This window comes from Rhopilema esculentum, chromosome 16, assembly GCF_057945365.1.
Source record: "Rhopilema esculentum isolate cy_ngs chromosome 16, ASM5794536v1, whole genome shotgun sequence".
NCBI classification, from domain to species: Eukaryota; Metazoa; Cnidaria; class Scyphozoa; order Rhizostomeae; family Rhizostomatidae; genus Rhopilema; species Rhopilema esculentum.
Window position 1 is genome coordinate 5570221 of NC_142830.1, and position 22747 is coordinate 5592967.

The 22747-nt window shown below is 35.9% G+C and overlaps 2 protein-coding genes across 4 annotated transcripts; one reads left to right on the top strand and one right to left on the bottom strand.

The window, feature by feature from the left end:
• Positions 1 to 771: 771 nt before the first annotated feature.
• On the bottom strand, positions 772 to 8608 carry LOC135682417 (uncharacterized). Of its 3 annotated transcripts, none has more exons than XR_016144698.1 (7): positions 8141 to 8608; positions 7465 to 7737; positions 6578 to 6694; positions 5408 to 5874; positions 2326 to 2394; positions 2030 to 2086; positions 772 to 1596 (listed from the first exon to the last, which is right to left on the bottom strand). XR_016144698.1 is itself a non-coding variant. In XM_065197299.2 (5 exons), the coding sequence occupies exons 1-4, from the start codon at positions 8541 to 8543 to the stop codon at positions 5411 to 5413; spliced, it is 1257 nt and encodes a 418-aa protein (XP_065053371.2). In that variant the 5' UTR covers positions 8544 to 8607; the 3' UTR covers positions 4513 to 4973; positions 5408 to 5410. The 3 variants fall into 3 exon arrangements, 1 of the variants encoding a protein (XP_065053371.2); XR_016144697.1 differs by having other exon boundaries at positions 772 to 1615; XM_065197299.2 differs by lacking the exons at positions 772 to 1596; positions 2030 to 2086; positions 2326 to 2394 and adding an exon at positions 4513 to 4973 and having other exon boundaries at positions 8141 to 8607.
• A 1159-nt stretch (positions 8609 to 9767) lies between these two features.
• LOC135682416 (cytoplasmic polyadenylation element-binding protein 1-B) lies at positions 9768 to 17425 on the top strand. The gene is made up of 11 exons (XM_065197298.2): positions 9768 to 10329; positions 10451 to 10514; positions 11326 to 11507; positions 11826 to 12096; positions 12424 to 12537; positions 13303 to 13392; positions 13887 to 14038; positions 14916 to 15030; positions 15694 to 15777; positions 16724 to 16818; positions 17215 to 17425. Exons 1-11 carry the CDS (start codon positions 10255 to 10257, stop codon positions 17404 to 17406), a joined length of 1434 nt encoding a protein of 477 aa, XP_065053370.2. The 5' UTR covers positions 9768 to 10254; the 3' UTR covers positions 17407 to 17425.
• The last annotated feature ends 5322 nt before the right edge of the window (positions 17426 to 22747 follow it).

Consider the following 22747-nt stretch of genomic DNA (forward strand, 5'->3'; position numbering starts at 1 on the left):
TTTTAATTAAAAAGGATTTTGAAGCAATTACAATCTATCCTACTCAAATGACCTCGGATTAAGAATGAGATTAAGGGACACCAATGTCTTCGAGAGAGATCCGACAAAGATGGATAAATTTGTGTGGAAATTACCTATCTATTTTTAGTTTGTTACACAGCAACCTTCGCCACTCTGATTTAGTGGCCGTAGTTTCAATTTTAATGTAAACATGATGTAAAAGCACTTACACCATGGCTTAAAAGTTAATTCAGCGTTGATTTGGCCAACTTTCATATCGATGAAATCAAAGATTTCGACGAAATGAGGTCATGTGACGTCTTTGTTTTGGATTCCTTTGACGAAATTCCTACGAAGACCTTTGCATTATCTTGCGTTTGTTATAATTCATCATAATGAAGACATGATGACAACAAAATTTTGTATCTGGTTTTTGCTGTGAATGTTGCCTTTAAAAACAAAAGAGGACAATCATAATAAATTTAGATATGTAAAAAAATTATGAACTGTACCAAAAATTAACTGAGCTCATTTTCAACATTGAATTTTCAGGAGACTTTGATAAACATAATTTTGGGTGCCAAGTCCAGGAAAAGCTTAATAAAACTGAGAGGAAGTAATAGCTTCACAAACATAGTTATTAAACTGCCCGTAACATTATGACGACCAATAGGCAGTTTAAGCATGGGCGACGATAACCATAAATCGTCGACGATAACCATAAATGAAATGCTGCTCGAAGTTGGCTTTGAAAAACAAACAAACAAACTCTGAAGAGTATAAAATGTCAGAATAATGATCGAGCTAAAAATAAACCTAGTTACGGATCGAAATACGCCAATCAGAAAACACGAACATATTCCGATTGGTTTTTATCCAAATTTTCTACTTCCAAAAATTGTAAGTTCACAATTATCAAAATTAATACAAAATCATCAATAAAATGATTAAATATTTTCGTAGTCAGTTTATTTTGTTCAGTTCATCAATTTATCTAGAAAGAAGTCTCTCCTATAATGATCGTCTATCGCAAAATAATTAAACTCATTCTCCATTTTTCTTGGGAATAAACGTAACACCAATCATTGAACATCTGCTACGAATTCATTTAATGACTCCAGTCAAATGTCAAATAGCTGTACACTGACAATCGCATATCTGCCGAGCTGAATCTGTCGGCCAGAGACCTTCCCTGTCGCATTGTTGGATTTATCACCATTTTCTGTCTTTTCAAAGTGGTCTCTCTAGCTGGTCTTCTAAAATATGCAAAAATTTGCAAATATGCAAAAAGTTCTGCCACGCTACTCTCCACTCCATTCTTTAGCTTTAACGATCCTTTCAAAGAACTAAACCAATCTATAACGTCATAATTTGGGAATCCACAGAAATTGTTAAGATGCACATATTTTCACTGAACCCATGCGTGTGTTCGTGTAATTCACTGCTTCTGCTATCAGCTTCACTGCTCCTGCTCTAGCAATCCTTGCAAAAAGTTTTCATTGAGGTTCAGTTTCTTTCGCAGTCCGATTCATATACATAGGCTGGAAATCATCGACATCTAGGAGCAGTTTTATCGATTTCATCTCCTGTCATCAACTGTGGAGATAGTGTGGCTCTAACAGTACAAAAGTAAGCAAAACGATAAATATTTACTTTCAAACTTTTTCATACATTTCAACAACAAACATAACTAAATTTAGATATGGGAATTTAAGATAAAGTGTTTTTACAATTTACTGTCCAATAAAAAGCTTTCGGTATCACGTTGGAAACAAACCAATAGCATTTAAGAATAACAACATGATATAAACTTGAGCAGTGAGTAAATGTAAGAGAAAGTGGGAAACACCCAAACATTCTACTTTATGGTAGTATTTTACCCATAGTACTTAAGACAACAAAACAAAAAATAATGTAAACGAGGGTAAGGCAAGATAGGGTATCGGGAAGAGAGACCAAAATAAAAGAAGCAAAGTATGCGATAATAATAGAATAGAAAGAAGAAAAAATATCGTAACATACTAATTACCTTAATAGGTGATAAGCAGCAGTTGAAATCTTTTGAAAAACGAATCTTTACCTCTACCTAGAACCATGTTGTAGGTTAATCATAAAAGATGGCATGACATAAATAATGATGTTAAGGAACCAATAATCCTGCGACGAATGTGTCGAAAATCGCCTCGTAAAAATCTCATTGCCTTAAAAAGTGTCAAGAAAGTTAACTGCTTTTCGGATTACTGTCAAAGTCAAAATATTTCGGAATTCTGGTAACCCAAATTCCTAAAATGTATCTCAATAAAGAAGCAAAAATAGTGAACTTACTTTAATTCTGATGGTCGCGCCTTATGGATAACTCGAAGCACACAGGAATCTACCAGAGATGCATTATCCCTGAAAGAACAAAAATGACAATAAGTTCTATAAGGAACCGAAAAACAATCCTAAGTTAATCATATTGGTACGAAACAATGTTTCATATGTTACATTACTTTTACTAATTAAAGCTATTATTTAATGGAGCAAAAAGACAATGCCATTGCTTTGTTCAGCTGCACTGCAAGGCCGGATTTTTCAATTGCTCTATCATTTATTGTTTTTGTTTAGGGTACCTTGGCCTTTCTGGCTACTAACCTAGGACTTTCAGGCCCCCAGCTCGACTTCAATTTTCACTGCAACGAGTTTCGAAAAGTGGGCTTAAAACAGTACGTGTCAGCCAACTGAGGCGAGAGATAACGCTCTTTCCACTATGCAAGACAACTTCCAGACTTAATTTTCAACCCAACACTGGAACAAAGGATCTAATCGGGGTAGTCTTGAAGACTCATTGCTAACAATGAGCCCTTGCGCTACGCAAGCATCCCATAATGCATTTTCAGACAGTCTGAAATCAATTATTGTTAATCAGTTGAAGTTTACTGTCATTGTTTGGATTGTTGCCTGGATAATTTGCCACCCTCGCAAAGGCTCATTGTTAGTCAAATCTTTGATTGGCTGAAAGCTCTGATCTCTACTATTTTCTCCCAGCCAAATAAGCCAATCAGCATACGGCGAAAATAGGCCTAATTCTAGCTGCGAAGTGATTTTGTTTTGTTGTGAGAATCCTGTATGCTGATTGGCGTATTTGGTTGGGAAAAATAGTAGTGATCAGAGCTCTCAGCCAATCAAAGATTTGACCGCTATGCTCTTAAAGTCTCGGCTTCTAAACTTATACTTACTAACAAAACATAGACTCGATAAGCTGTGATATTCTAAATGATATAAGTATGCCTTGGGCAAAATAGGCCGTTTATAACAAAAAATCCTGATCATTTACTGGTACATAAATGTGATATACAATCTCAAATTTTAATACCTGATAAAACCAATAAATAGAAAAATATCAGTAAAAGATACGCCATGATCATACTGCCGCTGTAGATAGCTACAATAGATATACACTGTCGATCTCCTTTTGATAATAATACATAGCAAGGGGATGACAAACAAATTATTGTTAACAACAAATATAAAATATCTAGAAGTGTACATCTCTTCTAATATGGCACCGATAAGACTGGTGAATTTTAAATAAATATCTAAATAATGTGTTTATGTAAAGAACAGGTATTCATAACCAGGTTCTAAAACGGTAATTACCTTCCATTTTACTCATGCTAGCATCCAGGAGTGAAATTAAAGTTTTGCCATTAAAACGATAATATGATAAAAGAGCGACAGGAATTAGTACATTTTGAAATTGATAAGGGAGAAAAAAAATGTTTGAAAAAAAGAAGCTGTCATAATAATTTAATGCTTAAAACAGTAAAAAATCTTTAGTGAAGGGTAGGTGAACACACTGTATCATCAAAGAGTTGAAACAAGAGTATTACGACAAATGCGGAGGACATTTATGGGTGTAGCCTTTGTTTCAGTATAAAACAAGATTTGACAAACATGACCTTCATCGACAAAATGACATAAAGAGCTATGCAAAATGGAGAGAAAATATCTTTCGAATATTTCTAGTTACAGTAGGTATGCCAAAAGTTATCTGCATCAAAAATACTTAGAGGCTAATGAACCATTGTTCAAAGCGAAAATATACAACAATTGGCATGGAAATCCTAATGTATATACTAGCAGCTGAATATCTGATGCCTCCAATTAGGCCGGGAGAAATATGTTCTGCAGAAATGTTTGTTTAAGTTTAGACACGTGTATCTGCTTTGGACATTTCTACAGTTTTACAAATCCTCCCGAGCACAGATGCCAAAAGAGCAAAACAAAAGCAAAATAAAGAAAATTGCATAATTTTGCAAGGGCAAAGGTGCGGCTGCCCCCATGCCCCTTTGCTACAGGGCTACTGCTTCCCAGCTCAAAGTTGCATCTACAATGAGCTACTAAGTAAATGGATAAGAAGTGTCCTTGGACATTTGTTGAAGTACCATTGACCCACCATTGAACAATGCAGTTAGCATGAAAAAGGCATAACCAGACCTTGACAGACTATCTTCAAAACAAATTGCTTGCTATCTGAATCTCAAGTTTTTTATCCATACATTATATTACAAAAGAAAAGAAATCCAACTTACTGCAAATGTCAAACAAACTGACTACAAACTAATTCAACAACAGGCTGTGGCTTAATCAAGTTTCAACCTGTAAAGATTGTCACTAATCATCCTAATACAATGTTACTTGAAATTCTCAGGACTAACAGATTAAAATAAAACAAGCTACATTTACATGTGCTAAATACATCAATCAACATAAGGTGCTATTAACAAGAATTTAACAGCATTGTCTGACTAACAAGAAGTCTTTGAGGATCTCTTTTTTTACATATCTATGCTAATGAAAGCAATCTTCCTGTACTAAAATAGCTTGGTGTAAAGTGTCTACTTTTTCTAAAGGATTTCCTAATTCTTTGATACTTGCTGATTACTGAAAGCTGTAAACTGGCTTCAAAAGCTTCAACTCGATAACTGTATCTGAAAAAGACCAAAATTGATTCAAAGACAAGGAAAATTTCATTCACTGATACAGAAGAGGAATCATATTCTAAAATCAGTTTGAATGAGACTGCAGAAAATATTTGGTAATTAACATGGTATAACAAAACATCAAACTAAAGCTAATTTTGGTGCATGTGCTAAACATATACTAAACACTCTAGATATAGCTTTGCATTTGCAATAAAAAAAGCTGGCCAAATATCAATTGTGAGACATGAAAACTCTCCAAAATTACCGAGTTATACATGTCAATGTAAGAGGAGACTTTGAATGATATAAAAACATTTTCTACTAAAATATTACCAAGATAAGCAAGGTGAATAAATATTTCTAAAAGCATTCAATGTCCCTAAAATATCAAATTAAAAACTGTGATAGATTTTCATTGAAAAAAGAGAAAGAAGTAATACCATTCAGTATGGCCTGTATGATTTTGATTCAGACTTTTGAGGATACCGAACTGGTCCATAGCCAGATGTGGTTTGAGCTGAAGGTCCATAAGAGTCTTCAAAATATGAAAAGTTTTGACCAGAACCTGTGCTGCCATCTGCAGGTACTGTGTTTAATGCTGGATTTTGTACTACTTGCGGGACTGTATCTTGCTTCACGACCTGATTTGTCTGTTGCCCTATACCAGCCAATGAGCTTAACAGCCCTAAGGTATTTACATTTGTCCCTGCACTGCCAAGAAGTTGGCTTAACTGACTTGTGCTTGGTGTATTGACAGCCTGATTTGGCATACCAAACTGGGGTTGTTGATTGCTAAGTGCTGTTTGAAGCAGTTGCAGTATATTGCCTTGGTTAGTATTTAAGACTGGACTTGGTGCTGCTACAGTTTGAGCTGGAGCGACAAACTGAGGGTTTCCATATGATAACCCTAGCAATAAAGATGGTATAACACAACTTTCATGAGTTTGCATAGTTACCTGAGTTAAGGAAACAATTTTTACATAGATTTATTACCTAACAAGAAGAACAAAAGATTTTCCATGGTCAGATCAAGAAATTTGTATCATCCAGATCAAGATCAAGTCTAGATGTTTGTATCAGTGCTTATTAAGAAGAAAATCCTCCAAAAACCAGAGAATCATTAATGGAAAGAATTCTTCAGACTTGAAATGAAATTCTACAAGAAGTAATTGCCTAATGATATATAGCATCCATATCAGTGAGGCTGATTGGAATTTTAAAGTTTGTGGTTACCTGTCAAACTAAAGAAATTTGAAACTGGTTGTAGTGACTAGCAATGTCTACTAAACATTACCAATGCAAACTTATCTCACGTTTCAACTGTAAGTTCCAAACTGAGTTTGACTAGATTATGCTGGTGACAAATTTCAACTTAAGCCTCTGTTAATAATACCTTCATTAGAAAAGCCACACTGACTGAGCAACCTTTACAATCATGTGCATGCATTTGTGATTGGCCTATTTCACTCTACAGCTGGATTGATCTATGTTCTGACATTTTATACTCTGAAGAGTGTCAGAGAAAAAGCTTTGTATTTTTCAAGATGGTTTATAGTAAAAAATTGTTTACCAACAATACTATTGTGATTATATATCACATATGTATTTACCTGGATACTGATGGGTGGCGACTACCGGGTTTGGTGTAATCATCTGCTGGACCTGAGCTGCACTAAGCAAATTCTGGAGATTGTTCAGAACTTGAATAGCAGAACTCAAATTATTAACTAGAAAGAAAGAAAAAGAACTTAATCAGTTACACATTTATATATTTTTGAATACATGATAAAGATCAAATACATACTTTAATGTTGAAGTTACTTGATTACCTAAATGGTATGTATTGACCATAATAAAAATTAAATGAATGTAGCTTTTCTATTAGGTAATCCTTTTTCAGAAGCCTTAGCATGTCACCTTGTAACAGTTCCACCAAACCCTAAAAAACTTTTTTACAAAAGCTTTGATGTTCCTTGCAATCAAAAGCAGAAGTAAAAAAATTATCAAAAATAGGAAACTTTACATACACTTTTGAAAACTATTTGAATCTTCAAAGATTATCCTGTTAGGTGCAAGGATTTGTCAGTGGTTAGGGCCCCGGGTTATAGACCCAAGGGTTTGGGGTTCATGTCTCTGATACAACCAAACCTTCACCCAGAGTGAGGGGAGTTGCCAACTTTCTACAATTCTAGGTGTAGGAATAAAGAGGTGTGGTCACATGGTGAGGGAGGACCAGGAAACTGCTTGATATGCATAGCTTCTCAGTGTCCTAAAAATTACCTTCGGAAGAAACGTAGAAAAAAATACAAACAATCTTCAAAGAGATCACTTCCCCTACCTTAACAGAAGAAAGTTGAACACAATTGACTGTCAGCTCCAGGATTTTTAATTTCCCCATTTATTAGGCTTTAGTTTCTGCCATATATCCCTTTACTTTTTAACAACAACTTTAAAAAGGGTGTGGTGGTAAATAAACATAGAAACAGAAAACCTTTACCATCTACACTGTTGGTGGGTGGAGCCTGTTGTTGCCTTGTCATATCTAATTGGTTCCTATACCCTGCAGCAGCTACTGCCTCTCTTTCTTTTCGGTTCATCAATGCAGATCGAGGTTCTGCTTTGCGCACTTCACATGTTTTCTCACATATTTCATGATTTCGCAATGCACATACTTTGTCAGCAGCATCTTCGTCTTCAAAGACAACAAAACCAAACCCTCTTGATTTCCCAGTCATTTTATCCATCAGCACACTGGACTCAAGTACTTTGCCTACAAATAGAAATCAGATACAATTCCATCTAAACATAAATTAGTGACGTTTTGGTAGATACTTCTGATTTGCAGGCTTAATTCATTTTGACAGTTAACTTGATAACAAAATAAACTTGCCATGGTATCTAGAGACTCTAGATTGGAGTAATTTCCTATAACCATACATTTCTTCAAAAATTAATGTCTGGTTTGCAAAAAGATTATAACGATTCTTGTTTCAAACGTTTTTCGTTCCTCTGTAAATAACAAAAAGAAAAATGTACTAATTAATTGCAAAATGCACCCACAATAGATTGATTGTGATAACAGCTAACTTTCGTTCTGGAAGGAATCTTTGATCCCAATAAAAAAGTTCCCAATAACACTCAAGAGAAATTAATTGAAAATTCTCATTACTTACCAAATTTGCTAAAATAAGATTCTAAATGTTCTGAAGAGGTACAGCTGGCTAGGCCACCAACAAATATCTTCTTGACACCAATACTCGTCGAATATCGTGAACTGGACCTATCCTTCATTTCAGCACGGTCTACCTTTGGTAATGCCCGTTTGACTTCAACCAATCCACCATTGACAAAGAAGTTTTTACCATCTTTTTTTGCTTGCATAATATCGTCAACACTAGATGGGCCCTCGAATATCACGAACCCAAAGCCACGAGACCTTCCAAGAGAATCCTTCAACACACTAACATCTACTACCCTACCATAAGTCCTGAATGTTTCAGCCAAAGATTTTTCGTCAACATCTCTATTCAGACCACCAACAAATATCTTTTGAAGCTGTTCGTTGTTGCCTGCCATTCTTTATCACATTCACTCCCACTTCGATAATTTGACAAGAAGCCACTACGCTGCACCTAGAGAAGTGCGGGTACTTCTGCGTGTACGCTGCACTTTCACGAGTAATGTCATGCGGCACTCTTCTTTGTAACCAGAATGCGCTATATTGAAGCCAAAAGTAATTTCTTATGCGCATTCAACATTGAAAGTTGCAGTAGCAAATCATAGCAAATACAATTAGCTGATGAAGAGAAGTCTAAATATAGAAAATTCAGAATTCTCAAGCACGAAACTGAACCTAAAATTATAATTGGTTTTTCGCTACTTTCACATCTTTATGGACAGTTCTGCCTTACTTGCAGACCCAGGGATACGTATTACGATTGCAATTCATGAAAACGTACTTCCTAGTCTTCTACGTTGGCTTATTGAAAACCAACATTGATCTCAGAGAGAGGACTGAATCTGCCCCTGAAAACTGATGTAGATGTTTCAAGATTTCGGGCAGGGCTTTTATATAATAATCTGATTGAGAGATCAAAGTTGCATTATTTGGAATTTCGTGTTGTACTTTGTCCAACCTTCTGTATTCTAGAGACGGGGTACACAGCTTTTGAACCTAGGAAAAGATCGGTCTTTGAGTTCAAAAAGGGCTCGTAAAAGTCCATGCTTGGATAAAACTGGTCTTGTTTTGCATGGCTTGTAAGTGAAGAAAATTTACAGCTACGTGCTAGAAATACCAACAGGCATCTATCTTCTAGCAACTGTCCTCTTGATAGTATGCGTACTTGATCTTAAAATAATGACCCCCTTTTGATATGTTCATGAATTTTTGAATTAATCCATCAAATAAAATAGCGATACTTCTTAATACTCAGATACTTTTAGGAAGCAAGCGAAAATATTCTGGAGAATGTTTCCAAGGCTGAAAAATCACTTGCTAGCTGAAAACACCCATTAAGTGTTCTATACTTTTTTTTAAATTTCACCACAGAATCATAACCAAAAGGTTATAAAAACTTCAAGAAGAAAATGTTAAAAAGTATTGTTTATGTACAGTATCTACACTAAAACCTTCTATCTACACTGAGAAACTTTCAGCACTGCAGAACTTGAATACAGTATAATCCGGTTATAACGTACTTTAAGAGACCAGCGTAATAAGTACGTTTTATCCGAAGTACGCTGTAACAAGGGTAAGTAAAAATTGATTAAAACCAAGCACACCTTTTGCCAGGACCAAGCACACCAGTACGTTATATCCGAAAGTACGTAATAACCGAGTACGTTATAATGGGATTCTACTGTAACGGTGAAGACTAAGTTTGTTACGCATACAGTAAGTTGGGCTAGGGCATTTTGGAGACGTTACTAGTGTTGGCAGAATATTGACAGCTTCATTCATAATAAATTGTTCATGTACTGGTAGTCCTCTCCTTCACATTTTTGAATAATAATCGTTCCAGTAAGGTTTTATGCTACCACAGGACACAGGGGTTCTAGCACAAACTAGAGTTCTGAGTGTTTTATTAATCTTCACGTGGTTATCTAACAATAGTACTTGGCCTCTAGTGACTTGGAATGACTTGTTGAGAGCACAGTAACCTGCATGTCTTTCCTGAAACGCCATTTGAGTATAGGAATCTCGCCTTTTCACTTCTCCGTGTACTGAAAAATTTCGGTATCCAATAAATAAGAAATTTCTAGGGTCAACAGGCATTATTCATCTCACATGCTACAGGCACTGCAATTAGGCCAAGCGTTGTCAACAATTAAAATGTCAGAGACAGAGTTGGACAATTCCAAAGTATGCTTGAGCTTTACTTTTACTTTAAATGTTAAAAATTCGAATGAAAAGGCGCATTGACAAGGTTTCGTAACATATTATCATGGAATACAAGACTTTAAAAGCATTTTCTTACTTCCAGGCCCAACCTAATGACCTTATGGTACGCATCAACCAACTGCTTGATACGAAAGAGAAAGCTGCACGTAAGTTTTACTATCTGTAAGTTTAACTATTACTTTTAACTATCTGCTCGTATTAGAAAAAATCGCTCAAAATGATGACTTTCTAGGCTATTTTGAACCAAGCGACTAGTTTTAGATATTATTTTCGTGCAGCGATCAAGAAAAATGTTGACAAGCCTGTGGCAGCAGCCTGTAATATTCTTTATCGAAAGATTACTGCCCTTCTTTCATGTATATTGAATTGGCTTTAAAGTAGGCCCTTAAAAAGTAGCGTGCAAATCCTGAAATTGATTCCCCTGTTTCAGAGGCTTTGGAATTACTATTGGTGTACGTCAGCTGCTGTGACGTATGCCAGCCTTCCATTGGCTTGATGTTTTGAATTTCAAAACAGCACTTAAAAACATAGGCACATTGAGCTTTATAGTCCAGTTTTATCTTGCTATTTACACGAGCCAATGGTATAACATCTTTTAACTTAGTATATGTGGAATAAATTTTTTGAACTTAGTATATACTTGCCGGGTAGGAGAATTTTGCAGTTGTGCCTCTTCAACAAGCAACATTTAAAACGATGGTCCTTACTTTTAGTTCACCGTAAGATCTCGTAAACTCTAAATCCATATTTCCTCTTTTTCCTCTATTCAATATTCATCATCATCATCATTAATTCCAATATCACAGCCGTGTCTTACCAATTACAACGTCTTTTGCAATTTGAAAATAGTCAGTCTGATTGAGAGAAAGCTCAATTTGTCATAAGCCATAAGCTCAATTTGTCATAAGCTCAATTTGTGAACATATTAGAAATTCTTTTTTGTTATGTATCTTTTAGAAAAACCAGAAAGTCGTCCATCTCAGGACTATCTCATGTACACCCCACCTCCAGAGACCAACGAAAAGCATTCTTGGGTCAGTTGTCCAACATTTGGGGGAATCGGAACGCCACCAAATTCTAGAACGCCAAGTCCCATTAGTTTTGGTACTTTTGAAGAACATATGGCGCCATTTAGCTCGGTAAGTTTTATATAACTGTAAGCAAAGTATTGAATTCCTTTTAGAAAAGTTTAGCCTTGAACCAAAGATCTTCCATAATGTTCATCATTGGGACACATGCCTTTTGTGGGTGGAAGACCAGCTGATTCCTGTGTTCCATTAAAATAGTCCTTGGGGACCTTTGGAGAGTGACCTTTACAATCAGCGAACATCATCGCATTCTTCTTACCTGGGGTTGATTTCAATCTTCCCTATTTACTTGGTTTTTTGAGTTCCTTCCCAAAAAGAAATATTTTTCTCGTATAATAAACTGCTATTATTTTATCTTTTTTGTCTCAGATTGGCTTTCAACCCATAACAACGCCGTTTTATCCATTTGCACAAATGCCACCAACTCCCGACTTTAACTCTCCATTTCATCAAATCACCGGTTCCCCAAACCCCATAATTACGAGAAGAAACCTCCCTATGACCCCAACATCACCCCCTGGTGACATGATGCATTCGAATTTGCTTATGGACCCCAGGTGGAGCAGCCTTAGTCATCTCTATGGCTCTGCACAAGACTTTCTGGAAGCCGAACGACGGTTCTCATCCCAAAGTGAAGCAGGTATTTTCTACCTAATAGACTAAAGGTGAAATGAGTAAGCTGTTATAATTGGTGCAAGTAACCATTTTGCCATGAAAGGTACCTCTATTGGCCTATGATTGAAAACTTGAGGAATTGAATTCAATTGTAAATCCTTACGTTAAATTGAAACATAAAATGATTTTAATGGCTATCTTCTTAGTTATCTTAGTTTAATAATAATATTTGATTTGTATTTTCGTACATTCTTTGAGGTATTTGACAGTAATTGTATCTAAACGATACGTTACAATTGTATTCAAATGATAACAAGAGATCCCCATAAACAATCTGTTTTTTTGCCCGTAGAACTTAATGAACCAACATACACGTGGAGTGGAAGGTTGCCACCGAGAAATCACAAAAACCCTGTCTATTCAAACAAAGTTTTTCTTGGTGGAGTGCCTTGGGATATAACAGATGGTGAGTTTTACAGCGTTTTTGCTAAGTGAATGAGAGATATTGCCAGACGCATGACGTAAATTCACGAAAATGTCAAAATTGTTGCTTGCTTCATTCTACATTAGAAAAACCAAGCCAAAAGAACTGATTAGGTATTAGAAAGAATCCATACTGATAGCACCAGAAAACATTTGAATATTAGCATCGATTGTATTGTATTGTATTGTATTGTATTGTATTGTACTGTATTGTATTGTACTGTATTGAATTGTACTGTATTGTATTATATTGTATAGATTACTTAATGTTACTTTTTACAATAGTGAACGCACACTAATTAAGACTAACATAAAGCATTCTATAGACTATGCATAAAACAATATCAAGGACAAATTACTTACTGCAAAACGAGCACGCACACTTGTTTTCAATGAACCAAATTTTGATCAAATTCTTGAATTGTCTAGTATTTTGAACTGATTGGATATGTATGGTAGTTTCTTTTGAGCTAGCAAGTAATTTTTTGTACGAAGATGAATTAGTATAACAATCATGAAATATCATCGTTCAAACTCAGTACATAATCTGTTGATGGGGAAGGTCTGGGCAAGAGACAAGTATTACTAACCATGAGCAAAGCTGTTCATCTTAAAAGCGACATGACCCAGTTTGTCACAAAAGCATCCTGTTTGGGATTTCTATCACCATGTCGATGTGCACTTGTTTCATTTCTTCTGTAGCATTCTCTTTTCACTTGACTAGATATGTATCGTTTTTTATTCATAGTTGGTCTGCAACAAGCTTTTCGCCCGTTTGGACCTGTTCAAGTCGAATGGCCAGGGAAAGACAGCAAACACAATGCACAGATGCCGAAAGGTAATTAACTTACTTTTCACAATGAATGAAATGTACGAAAAAGTCACCCAATTTTCTACTTCTCTTACTTTAGAGTAAAGCCGTTGGGGCAGATCTTTTGAAAAATATAATGATGGAGACTGTTACTTACCATATAAGGCCTAGCTGAAAAACAACGAGGAGATGGAGAATTATTGCAATTCTACCAGATTCAAAAGTCTGTTTATATTTTCGCATGCTAAAGAGATATAATTTCAAAACCTTGCAAAAACAAAAAGAAGTCATGGTTTGGCGTGGTCATGGTTTGGTGACTGGCATTCTATTGTTCACATCAACCTTCCTTTTTTGCCTTAATACGGTTTGCTAAGGCATGATATTGTGATGACTTCCCTGCTCATTATAACTACTGCAATGACCATATATGACTTTACCTAGAAGCAAGATACTTAAATGTTAACACATGATTATCTCTCACTTCACCTTATTGAGATGACATACTAACTTGCGAAGAGCAGCATTTATTTCCTCCCCTCCAAAAGGCTATGTCTACCTGCTGTTTGAAAGCGAAAAATCAGTCAAGGCTCTTTTGGCAACTTGTACGCACGACTGCAGCAACGGAGGAGACTGGTATTACAAAATATCAAGCAGACGAATGCGCTGCAAAGAGGTAATCAACATTTTTTTGAATTGTTTTTACAATAAACAAAGCAAGCAAAGAACAACCTAGTATTTGCTACCGAACAGGCGTTACTATGCCATTCCTTCCATCTTCAGCTTTACTAAAATTGTGCCACTGTTTTACTGGCGACTTATCAAAGTTTAACTGGCGATATCTTTCCGAAATTGGAAAAGACATAAGTTTAGCAATACTTAGAGGATGTCTACCTCCTGCAAAAAGGAAAGATTGGGCGTTTTGAGACGTTTTCTTCTGTTTTTAAAAAATTGTTTTTTCATGTATAAAGGTTTATGGCAACCAAAACTTGTACAAAGAGATGGTAATTTGGAACAATACTGTTGGGTCTCATGGTACTTGACTTGAAACAATTCACTTCGACTATTTGATATGTGGCCCAAAGCTTTTAAAGCGTCTATTGGGCAGCGTTTATATAATTCCCATGCTATCGCACTATCCAATTAGTATATAGGATCTGGGATATCAAATTCAGTCAAAAACACAGTATGCTTTATTTCGAACCGATTCAACCTAAACGAACTTAAACATATTTAATGTTATCAGCAATGAAAGTTTTTTTTTGTTTATTGTTTCTACCTAGCATCCGAAGGTAGTTTTTAGGACACTGATAAGCTATGCTTATCGAGCAGTGTCGTGGTCCTTCCTCTCGATGTGACCACATCTCGTGATTCCTACGCCTTTAATTACATAGAGCTGGCGACTCCCCTCACTCTGGGTGAAAGTTTGGTCATGCCAGGGACTCGAACCACGGACCTTTGGGTCTGTAGTCAGCACCTTTAACATCCTCGCAATGAAAGTGACGTTTCGATCTGCTTCTGAAACCTAAATAGTCTATAAACTCCATCCATAGGTGCAAGTTATTCCGTGGGTTCTATCAGACAGTAACTTCATGCGCAGTGCGTCACAGAAACTTGATCCAACCAAGACTGTATTTGTAGGTGGCCTGCACGGAATGATTAATGCAGGTCAGTCATATCTTTGATCAATGAAAATGGGATGGTAAATCCAACAGATCGTTAGTCCCCAAAGAATTTTTCTCTTAAAGGTCAAGGCACCATTAGCCTCTATAAAGGTTATGGTTAGATCAAGGTTTTTACGAGAAAAGAAATTTTTACAATTTTTAGGAAGATCTGAGGTTTAAGCAGGTTTTACTAGGCTGAATTGCAAAATGCATATTCAAGAAAGAAATTCAATATTATGAATAGAAATGCTTCATTATTTAGCATGTGAAATTTTTAAACAGCAATCATTTTTACATGTGGTTAATTCATATAGAATTTACATGAGTTTTTAAAGGTTTTTGGATGTGTTTTATTTTACTGGAAGCCTTTTAACCTAATTGCTCACAGCATAGTTTCCTTTATAAATCATTTTCCCTACAAAAATTGGTGTACGCTTGGTGAAATCGTCTACTTGAATCTAAGCAAGAAATATAATTCAATTATCTTCTTCCGAGTGCCCTGATAAAATCATCCTGTCTCCGCGCAAATATTAAATCCAAAACTAAGTGAGTCAATCCCATTGTTATGATCGAAATGTAAATCTTGTGCATGTGGTGTTTTACTAATGCTACGAAGCAGTTGAAAATCCCATGAAATTTTAACTAATCTTTTTATTTCTTCAAACAGAAGCCTTAGCATCTCTGATGAATGATCTTTTTGATGGTGTCGTCTACGCTGGTATTGATACTGATAAGCACAAGTATCCGATCGGTAAGAAAGCTAAAAGTCTAAAGAATGATATGATACGGTTGCTTATTTATGATTATTATACTCATCATGACGCTGATAATGTTCATGGCGTTGTTTATGATGATGGCCACGAAAATAGATGTCGTACAGTTGATTATAGTTATTTCTGCTGTTGTTTTCGTTGCTGTAGGTGGTTTATATGACGAGGTTTTCTCCTTAAATCCTCATTCGTGACGTCAAAAAAGTTGATTGATATTGTTCAGGAAGTCAGGCCCAAAATACAGTTGAGGTACACCCAGATAAAAATAAACAAGTCTGCGAAAAAAACAAGGATACTGGAAGCTGTTTTTAGGCAAAACTGATAACAAAAATTAATTATCGTATAAACGAAATTAAAGACAGTTTAGTTTTTAGTTCAACGAAATTTAGTTTCTATTAGATCCAGCAATTAAACGTAGACCCTGTTAAAAATGCCCTAATACTGCGTCTGACTTGGACATTCTGTCTAGCGGCATCGTTGAAGCAGATGTTCAAAAATTGCTTATATGAGCAAATGTTTTCTTATCATACTTAATTAAACGGTCCATCTTCGAATAAATGCACCACCTACACTGGAGTTCAACCAGCTATGCCACTGTTACCGTGTTTACAAACAGTCCTCTTTACGAATGGAAACAAATTTTAAAGAGCAGATGTTGATTAGTTCGTTTGATGAATATTGCAAATTCACAACCAATATACTGTACTTAGATTTTAAAACAACTGAAAGTTTAGTTGTTTCAGTTGAGATAAAAAAACCTGTTTATTTTCCTGCTTAGTTAGTAAAAAATGAGGTTAATTTATTGAAAACCTTTAATAAGCACAAATTCACAAAAATAACATTTAATTACACGATGATGAAGCTTGATGATGGTTATATCACAAAGATCATGGTAATGATGATTATGATGATGATTGTTTCTTACAGGCTCCGGTCGTGTGACCTTCAATAACCACCGAAGTTTCATGAAGGCTGTCCAAGCGGCATTCATAGAAATTCGAACCCCAAAATTCACGAAGAAGGTTTGTTTTCCTTTTCAGAACTCATCACTAGTACTAGTTTGTTGCAATTTCATTATTTTTCATCACACCACATTCAGGGGCACAGTGGTTGGGTCAAAATGCTTGCTACTCTGAATTCTTAATATTGCCTTGAGCCCAAGGAGCTAAAGAACCAATGAAGAGTATCGATAAATCTTAAGAGGTTCCTCTGTAAAAGGAGGTCAAGCACTCTACCAACGTGGACTCTTAGTGAAGATTTTACAACGCAGCATTTAGGGCAAAATATTTCAATGTCTTTTCATTTTTTTCACTTTTTGATCATTACTTTTTGGTGCAGATCTTTAAACAAAACAAAATTGCAGTTTTTTACCCTTGTTTCTTTAATAGTGTTCTACGACAGTGCTATCTCCATTTCAGGTTCAAATAGATCCATACTTGGAGGATTCCATGTGTGGAACGTGTCACATCAACCCAGGACCCTTTTTCTGTCGTGATCCACAGTGTTTCAGATACTTCTGTCGTTCCTGTTGGGCTTGGCATCACTCTATTGAGGAGTTACGCATACACAAGCCATTGACCAGGCACAGTAAAGGCAGCATGTACATGTAAAGCGAACATATCTAGTACATAGATGTTTCCAACATTGACACAGGAATTCAAGCTGCACACGAGGAAGACTGGCCAAAGAAGAAAGATCAGGAACTGACGTCTGGCACATTGTATCATAAACTCAGCAATTAATATCCTTTTCATAAACCAAGGACATTGACTCATTGTATTTTTAATTGTTTCTAACCTTTCAAATGCTAAATGCTAAATATTGCTATTTCATTTTTTCATTTTATTTGATTTTATTTATTTATTACAAAGTCTAATCTGTTGTAGTTCATGTTCAATTATTTAGACTTTTCTTATCGCTATTTTAACAAATTTGTAATGCTTTGTAACACTATTATACACGAGTAGCTGACTTGCAATTATAGTTTATACTATTATACTTTTAATGTTGCTGTGAAATGCTGTCATTTAATCAAAATTCATTCGAAAAGGAGCAGCAAATTTTGCAGAGAGAGTAACCGTCACCCGTGGTGCTGTCTCAACTGCTAGGGTCTATTCTAAAGTTAATAAGAGAACGTTTGCAATAGTTGTTTTCTTACAATAACAGAATATGGACATCAGAAAATAAGCAGTTTCATCAAACTGATGAACAAATATCAATAACTTACCCCGAATATAAAGGCAGCAATCACGCCCTGAGACCAAAGTGATGCCTTAAAATTTGCAAAGGCCACATCAATAAAACACTTAAACGGAATCAGCGAAATTTTGATTAAATGACAAGTCATAAGATTCGAATGCCTGTCTAGCCCGACTATTTTGTGTTCGTATTTGACAGAAATTAATTCATTTACATTAATAATTTCTTTATCCTGCCTTTTTACCAACTATAAATAACATTTATTCAATTTTTAATGCAGCTTAATCGTGACGCTAACTATTAACATTTAATTTTTCATTGACTCGCTTGATAATGTTTTTAATCTCGTGTATAAATTGAGAACAAACGATTGTAATAACATCGTAATTAATATATTGTGTTCAGGATCAAATTACTGTCGACTTGTTTATCCTTCCTACCTACCCTTGATTGGAGACATGAAGATTGAAAGAACGTAAGACTGCTCAAGAGAAGCACATCTTACGGCTGATTGAAAATTAGTAAAACTTTCGATATGTACAAAACAGATTGCTAAATTTTACGCAATTTTACGCTAAATTTAACAAATCGTGGAAAACATCATTAGGTTCAGCCAATGAATTGGAATAAGGAATCATCGCCCTGAAAAAAGCCTTTTTTACGGTGATGTCTATAGTGCAACCATATCTATGTTACAGAACGGAAAGAAGAAAACGATTCTGGTTTAAGTGTAATTTTTTACGTTTTGAATGATGCATTTTCGCTGCCAAAAATGCTTTGAAGTTTAAAAGATACAACATTTTTGTGTACTTAGCGCATATATTTTGTGGTTAATAAAAAAACTTGATGCAACAATACTCCGAAAACAACATACAAATCAATGACACAATTCGTTGAGGATACCGTTGTGTCCTCAGGTCCCCATAATACTCTTCCAACATAACGATATCGAAGCAGCATCTCCCCTCGAAGCAGCATCTAGGGATACAAGCCTTAAATATTCTAGGTAAGGGCGATTACCTTCAGGGTGCCAATTTCATGCACTACTAAATGTGCAGCCACAGATTCCGTTTGCACTCAGAAAAGAGAAACTAATTTGACACTTCGGTTCTGTCCCTGTTTGGACACTTTGGTTCTTTTTTTGTCAGAGCATTTTGGTTCCGTTTCTATTTGTCATCGCTGAAAAAGCGTATCTAACTTCATTACATCTATTCAAGTAGAAAATACGTTGTAAACAGAAATATGAATATTCAGAATAAGTTACCGATGGCAACCATGGTCAAATTTTTAAAAAAACTCTCGTAATAATTTACAATTTCTTGGCAACAAAGAGATCAAGATGGTAAAAAAGGAATGGTCAGTAGTAATAAGCTTCCATTTTTACGCTTCTGGTGTATTGTAATAATCTTATGATAGAGCTCTCAAAGTGTAAGAAAAAACAACTCAAATATATACACCAGATAGATAGCATGTTTTCATCAGAGGTTTAGGACGGGAAAATTGAGCAGGATTCAAGTGCTTGTAACACGGGCAGGCTGATTCCTCACGCATGCTCAGTGTAATCGTACAGACTATGAGGAATTTTGCTTATTATGATTGTAAACGAAAGCTGAGTTGATAGTGAGTCGAACTGAGCTGAATAATAAATAGTTTTGTGTAAAAGGTTGTGTAAACGGAATGATACGAAGTCTTTGAAAAGCTCAGTAAGGACATTAGCTGCAGAGTCCAGTAAAGTTGTTAACCTTCCTCCAGGCAAAAACATCCCAAAAGGCAAACCTTCCTCACAAAACAATAGAAAGTGGGCGTGGTTTGGGTGTGTCATAAGAGCTTCCATTGTTTTTCCTTGACCTTCCTCCGGTCAGTGGCCGTGCGACCGTAAAGTTTTCCTGACTCTGATTAGCTGTTAGATGATAAAATTAGTGCAACAAAATCTTAAATGCAAAAAGTTAAATTCAAAAATAATTTTCTATGACAATAAAAAAGGGCGACAGGTGAGGGTATATCGATCTAACAGCTTCCCTTTCCGCTCTACTAAGAAATGTGCTGCTATTCTGATTCTTGTGGCCGAATTAAAAAAGACAATAAGACTCTTGTTTTTACGGAACAAAATTGCCTCAAATATAATTTCTAGGAATAGAATAGGTTCAAGCTACTTTTGTAGTTTGGCTTTCTAAAGATGCAGATACGACAAGTGCTATGCGCAGGCGTCAAGAATTTGAGGCGTCAAGAAAGGTAGAAAATTGACCAACAGGCCAATTAAGAAATTTATTGGCCCTGACTTGAGATTCAAACACGATCTTAGATGACATACTAATGTCATCCGACAAACGGGTGGGATCCGATATACCAATGACAGATGCCACCCATTTTGTAGTCATCAACCCTTTTTGGTGATCAAAAAATATTTAGTAACGCGTGTAGATAAATCGTGATATCAAGACAGTTTTCATAAAAACAGCAGTTTAAGGAAAAATATAAGTTGAGGGAAGATGAATTTATTGAGTGTGATAGAAAAAATGACGCGATATATACGGACAGACTGGAACCTTGAAAAGATGACGTCATCAAGTTATTCAAAAACAATTTTTTTTCTTTAAACAAAAAACAAAACTTTAAATTTGTTTTAATAACTCTTTGTCGCCCCTTCACCAAAACAGTTTCAATCAAATATGTTTAAATCTTCTGAACATTTCCAATAACAGAAGCATTAACAAAACGCATCATCAACCACTTCATTTATCAGTTTTGACAATACAATGGACTAACTTGCAATTCAGTTCATGTGCCGGTTTGTAAATAAGCGAGAACAGTAACAATAAACTTTTGGGTGTATAAAAAATGTAAAGACAAACAGCACCAGAGTTTTCAAAATAACGTAGAATAAATTCCAAGATTGTAAATAAGGAAAATTTAAACAAATAGAGATTTTGAAGAAACAAAGTTTAATCAAAATCAACCAACTTTCTTTATTTCGATGGGAGAGCAGATTAATCAAAATTCTTAGACTAAGTGATGACCGACAAAATATACAAGAATTAATTCTTTGTTCTATTCCGGAGGTGACAAAGAACATACAGGAAAAAATCAACCTAGGTTTGTAATTAGAGGTTTTATTGGAAAATAACGATGTACACGTTCATTAAGAAAAGGAAGAGCAAATCTTTATTGTTGCCAACTAAGAACAACATCATGATGCACTTTTTGTCTTACCTTTGCTTTCCCTTAAGGTACATGAGAACCCTTCCGTGTGGGATTTAAGTTTATTTGATTTCTAAATTTCCTCAAATGTAATCCGTAATTGGTAAAGAATTCCTTATGTAGAAAATTCAACAGGAAGATCGACAGGAGGGAATGAAGATTCCAGTGGGTACAAAGGACAAGGTTCTGGATAGATTCGTCTCTGCTGGGGGATAGAAACCAATGGACTGTCTATCGGTGATTTGTATTCCTCGCTCAGGTTAAACGTTGATGGTGTGGAGAATCCAGAGCAGGGTAGATCATAAGCTTGGTAAGGTAACTGATCACTTTCGTCTGGGAACCTGATGTAAATCATCTGCTCACCGTTTTTGCCCCAACGATCAGGGACAAAGACAGCATATGTTTTGGAGTTTTGTATTCTCAATTCCTCGTGGATGGATTCACACCTAATGTCACGTTGGGCTCTGTGTAAGTCGAACTGGTTATCGACGGAGGAAACAGCCGAATAGCAGGGTTCATCAGGCGTACAGGCAACCTCAGTCTCAGGACTCTCGCTTGAGTTAGGCTTCAAATTAACATCATCACTAAAAACTTCATCCGGTTGGCTCGGCAAAGGTCCGTCACACAAATTGGAAATATTAGACGTCCCTGGTTGGGTATATGACCCATAACAGTCTGAACTGGACGAGGTAGACGGCTTTTGAAGCAGTTTTGGAAACCGGCCTGTGTTCCTAATACTTGTTTCTGAGTTTCCAGAATAACAATGTTGCATAGGTAAAGAATCATTGCCTCCCTTTCTACGCGGGTCACACGACCTTTTGCAAAGGGTCTTTCTATATAGCATTTCATTTCTACTATTTCTAGGCTCAAAAACAGTTTTACGCAAACGAAGCTCAATACTAGTAACTGCCAGTGGACTATCTTGAGTGCCTGGATAGCCCCTTAATTGGGACATATCTTGTCTCCGTACGTCATTCCTCTCGCTTATTTTGTCAACACCTTGCTTCTTTAGTTTGATTGCTATTTTGCTGAGACCAGAAACTTTCGTAACAGACTCCACCTGAACACCATTCATTGGCAAACCGAATGTCAAGGACGTAACTGTATTATCGAAGACGATTGGAAATGTCTGTGCACTTGACAATTTGTTCCCTAACAATTTTTCTTGTATTTTCTTTATCTCTCGTATCAGCTCTATAGCTGCGTTTTCGTAACAGTTTTCGCTTACAACAACAGCTTTTTCATGAAAATGCTTGAGCTTCTTCTTCAATTCAACCGTACACCCACTTGGAAAAAACGCGTAAACAGCCGGGAAATCCAACTCTGCTTCTCTCAAGAACACGAGTACAGAGTTGTTTTCTAAATGAACTAAAAGCTGCTTTTTGAATATCTGGCTGCGTAGATTATGTTCTGTGATGTGATAGACGTATACATGCGTATTCTTAATCGAAGACCCACCGGATGCATTCAGATACTTTAGATCTTCCACATGCGTACTTCTTACGTAGAAAAACATGGCCAGGCTGCGAAGAATACAGGTTTCTGGTCTGACTT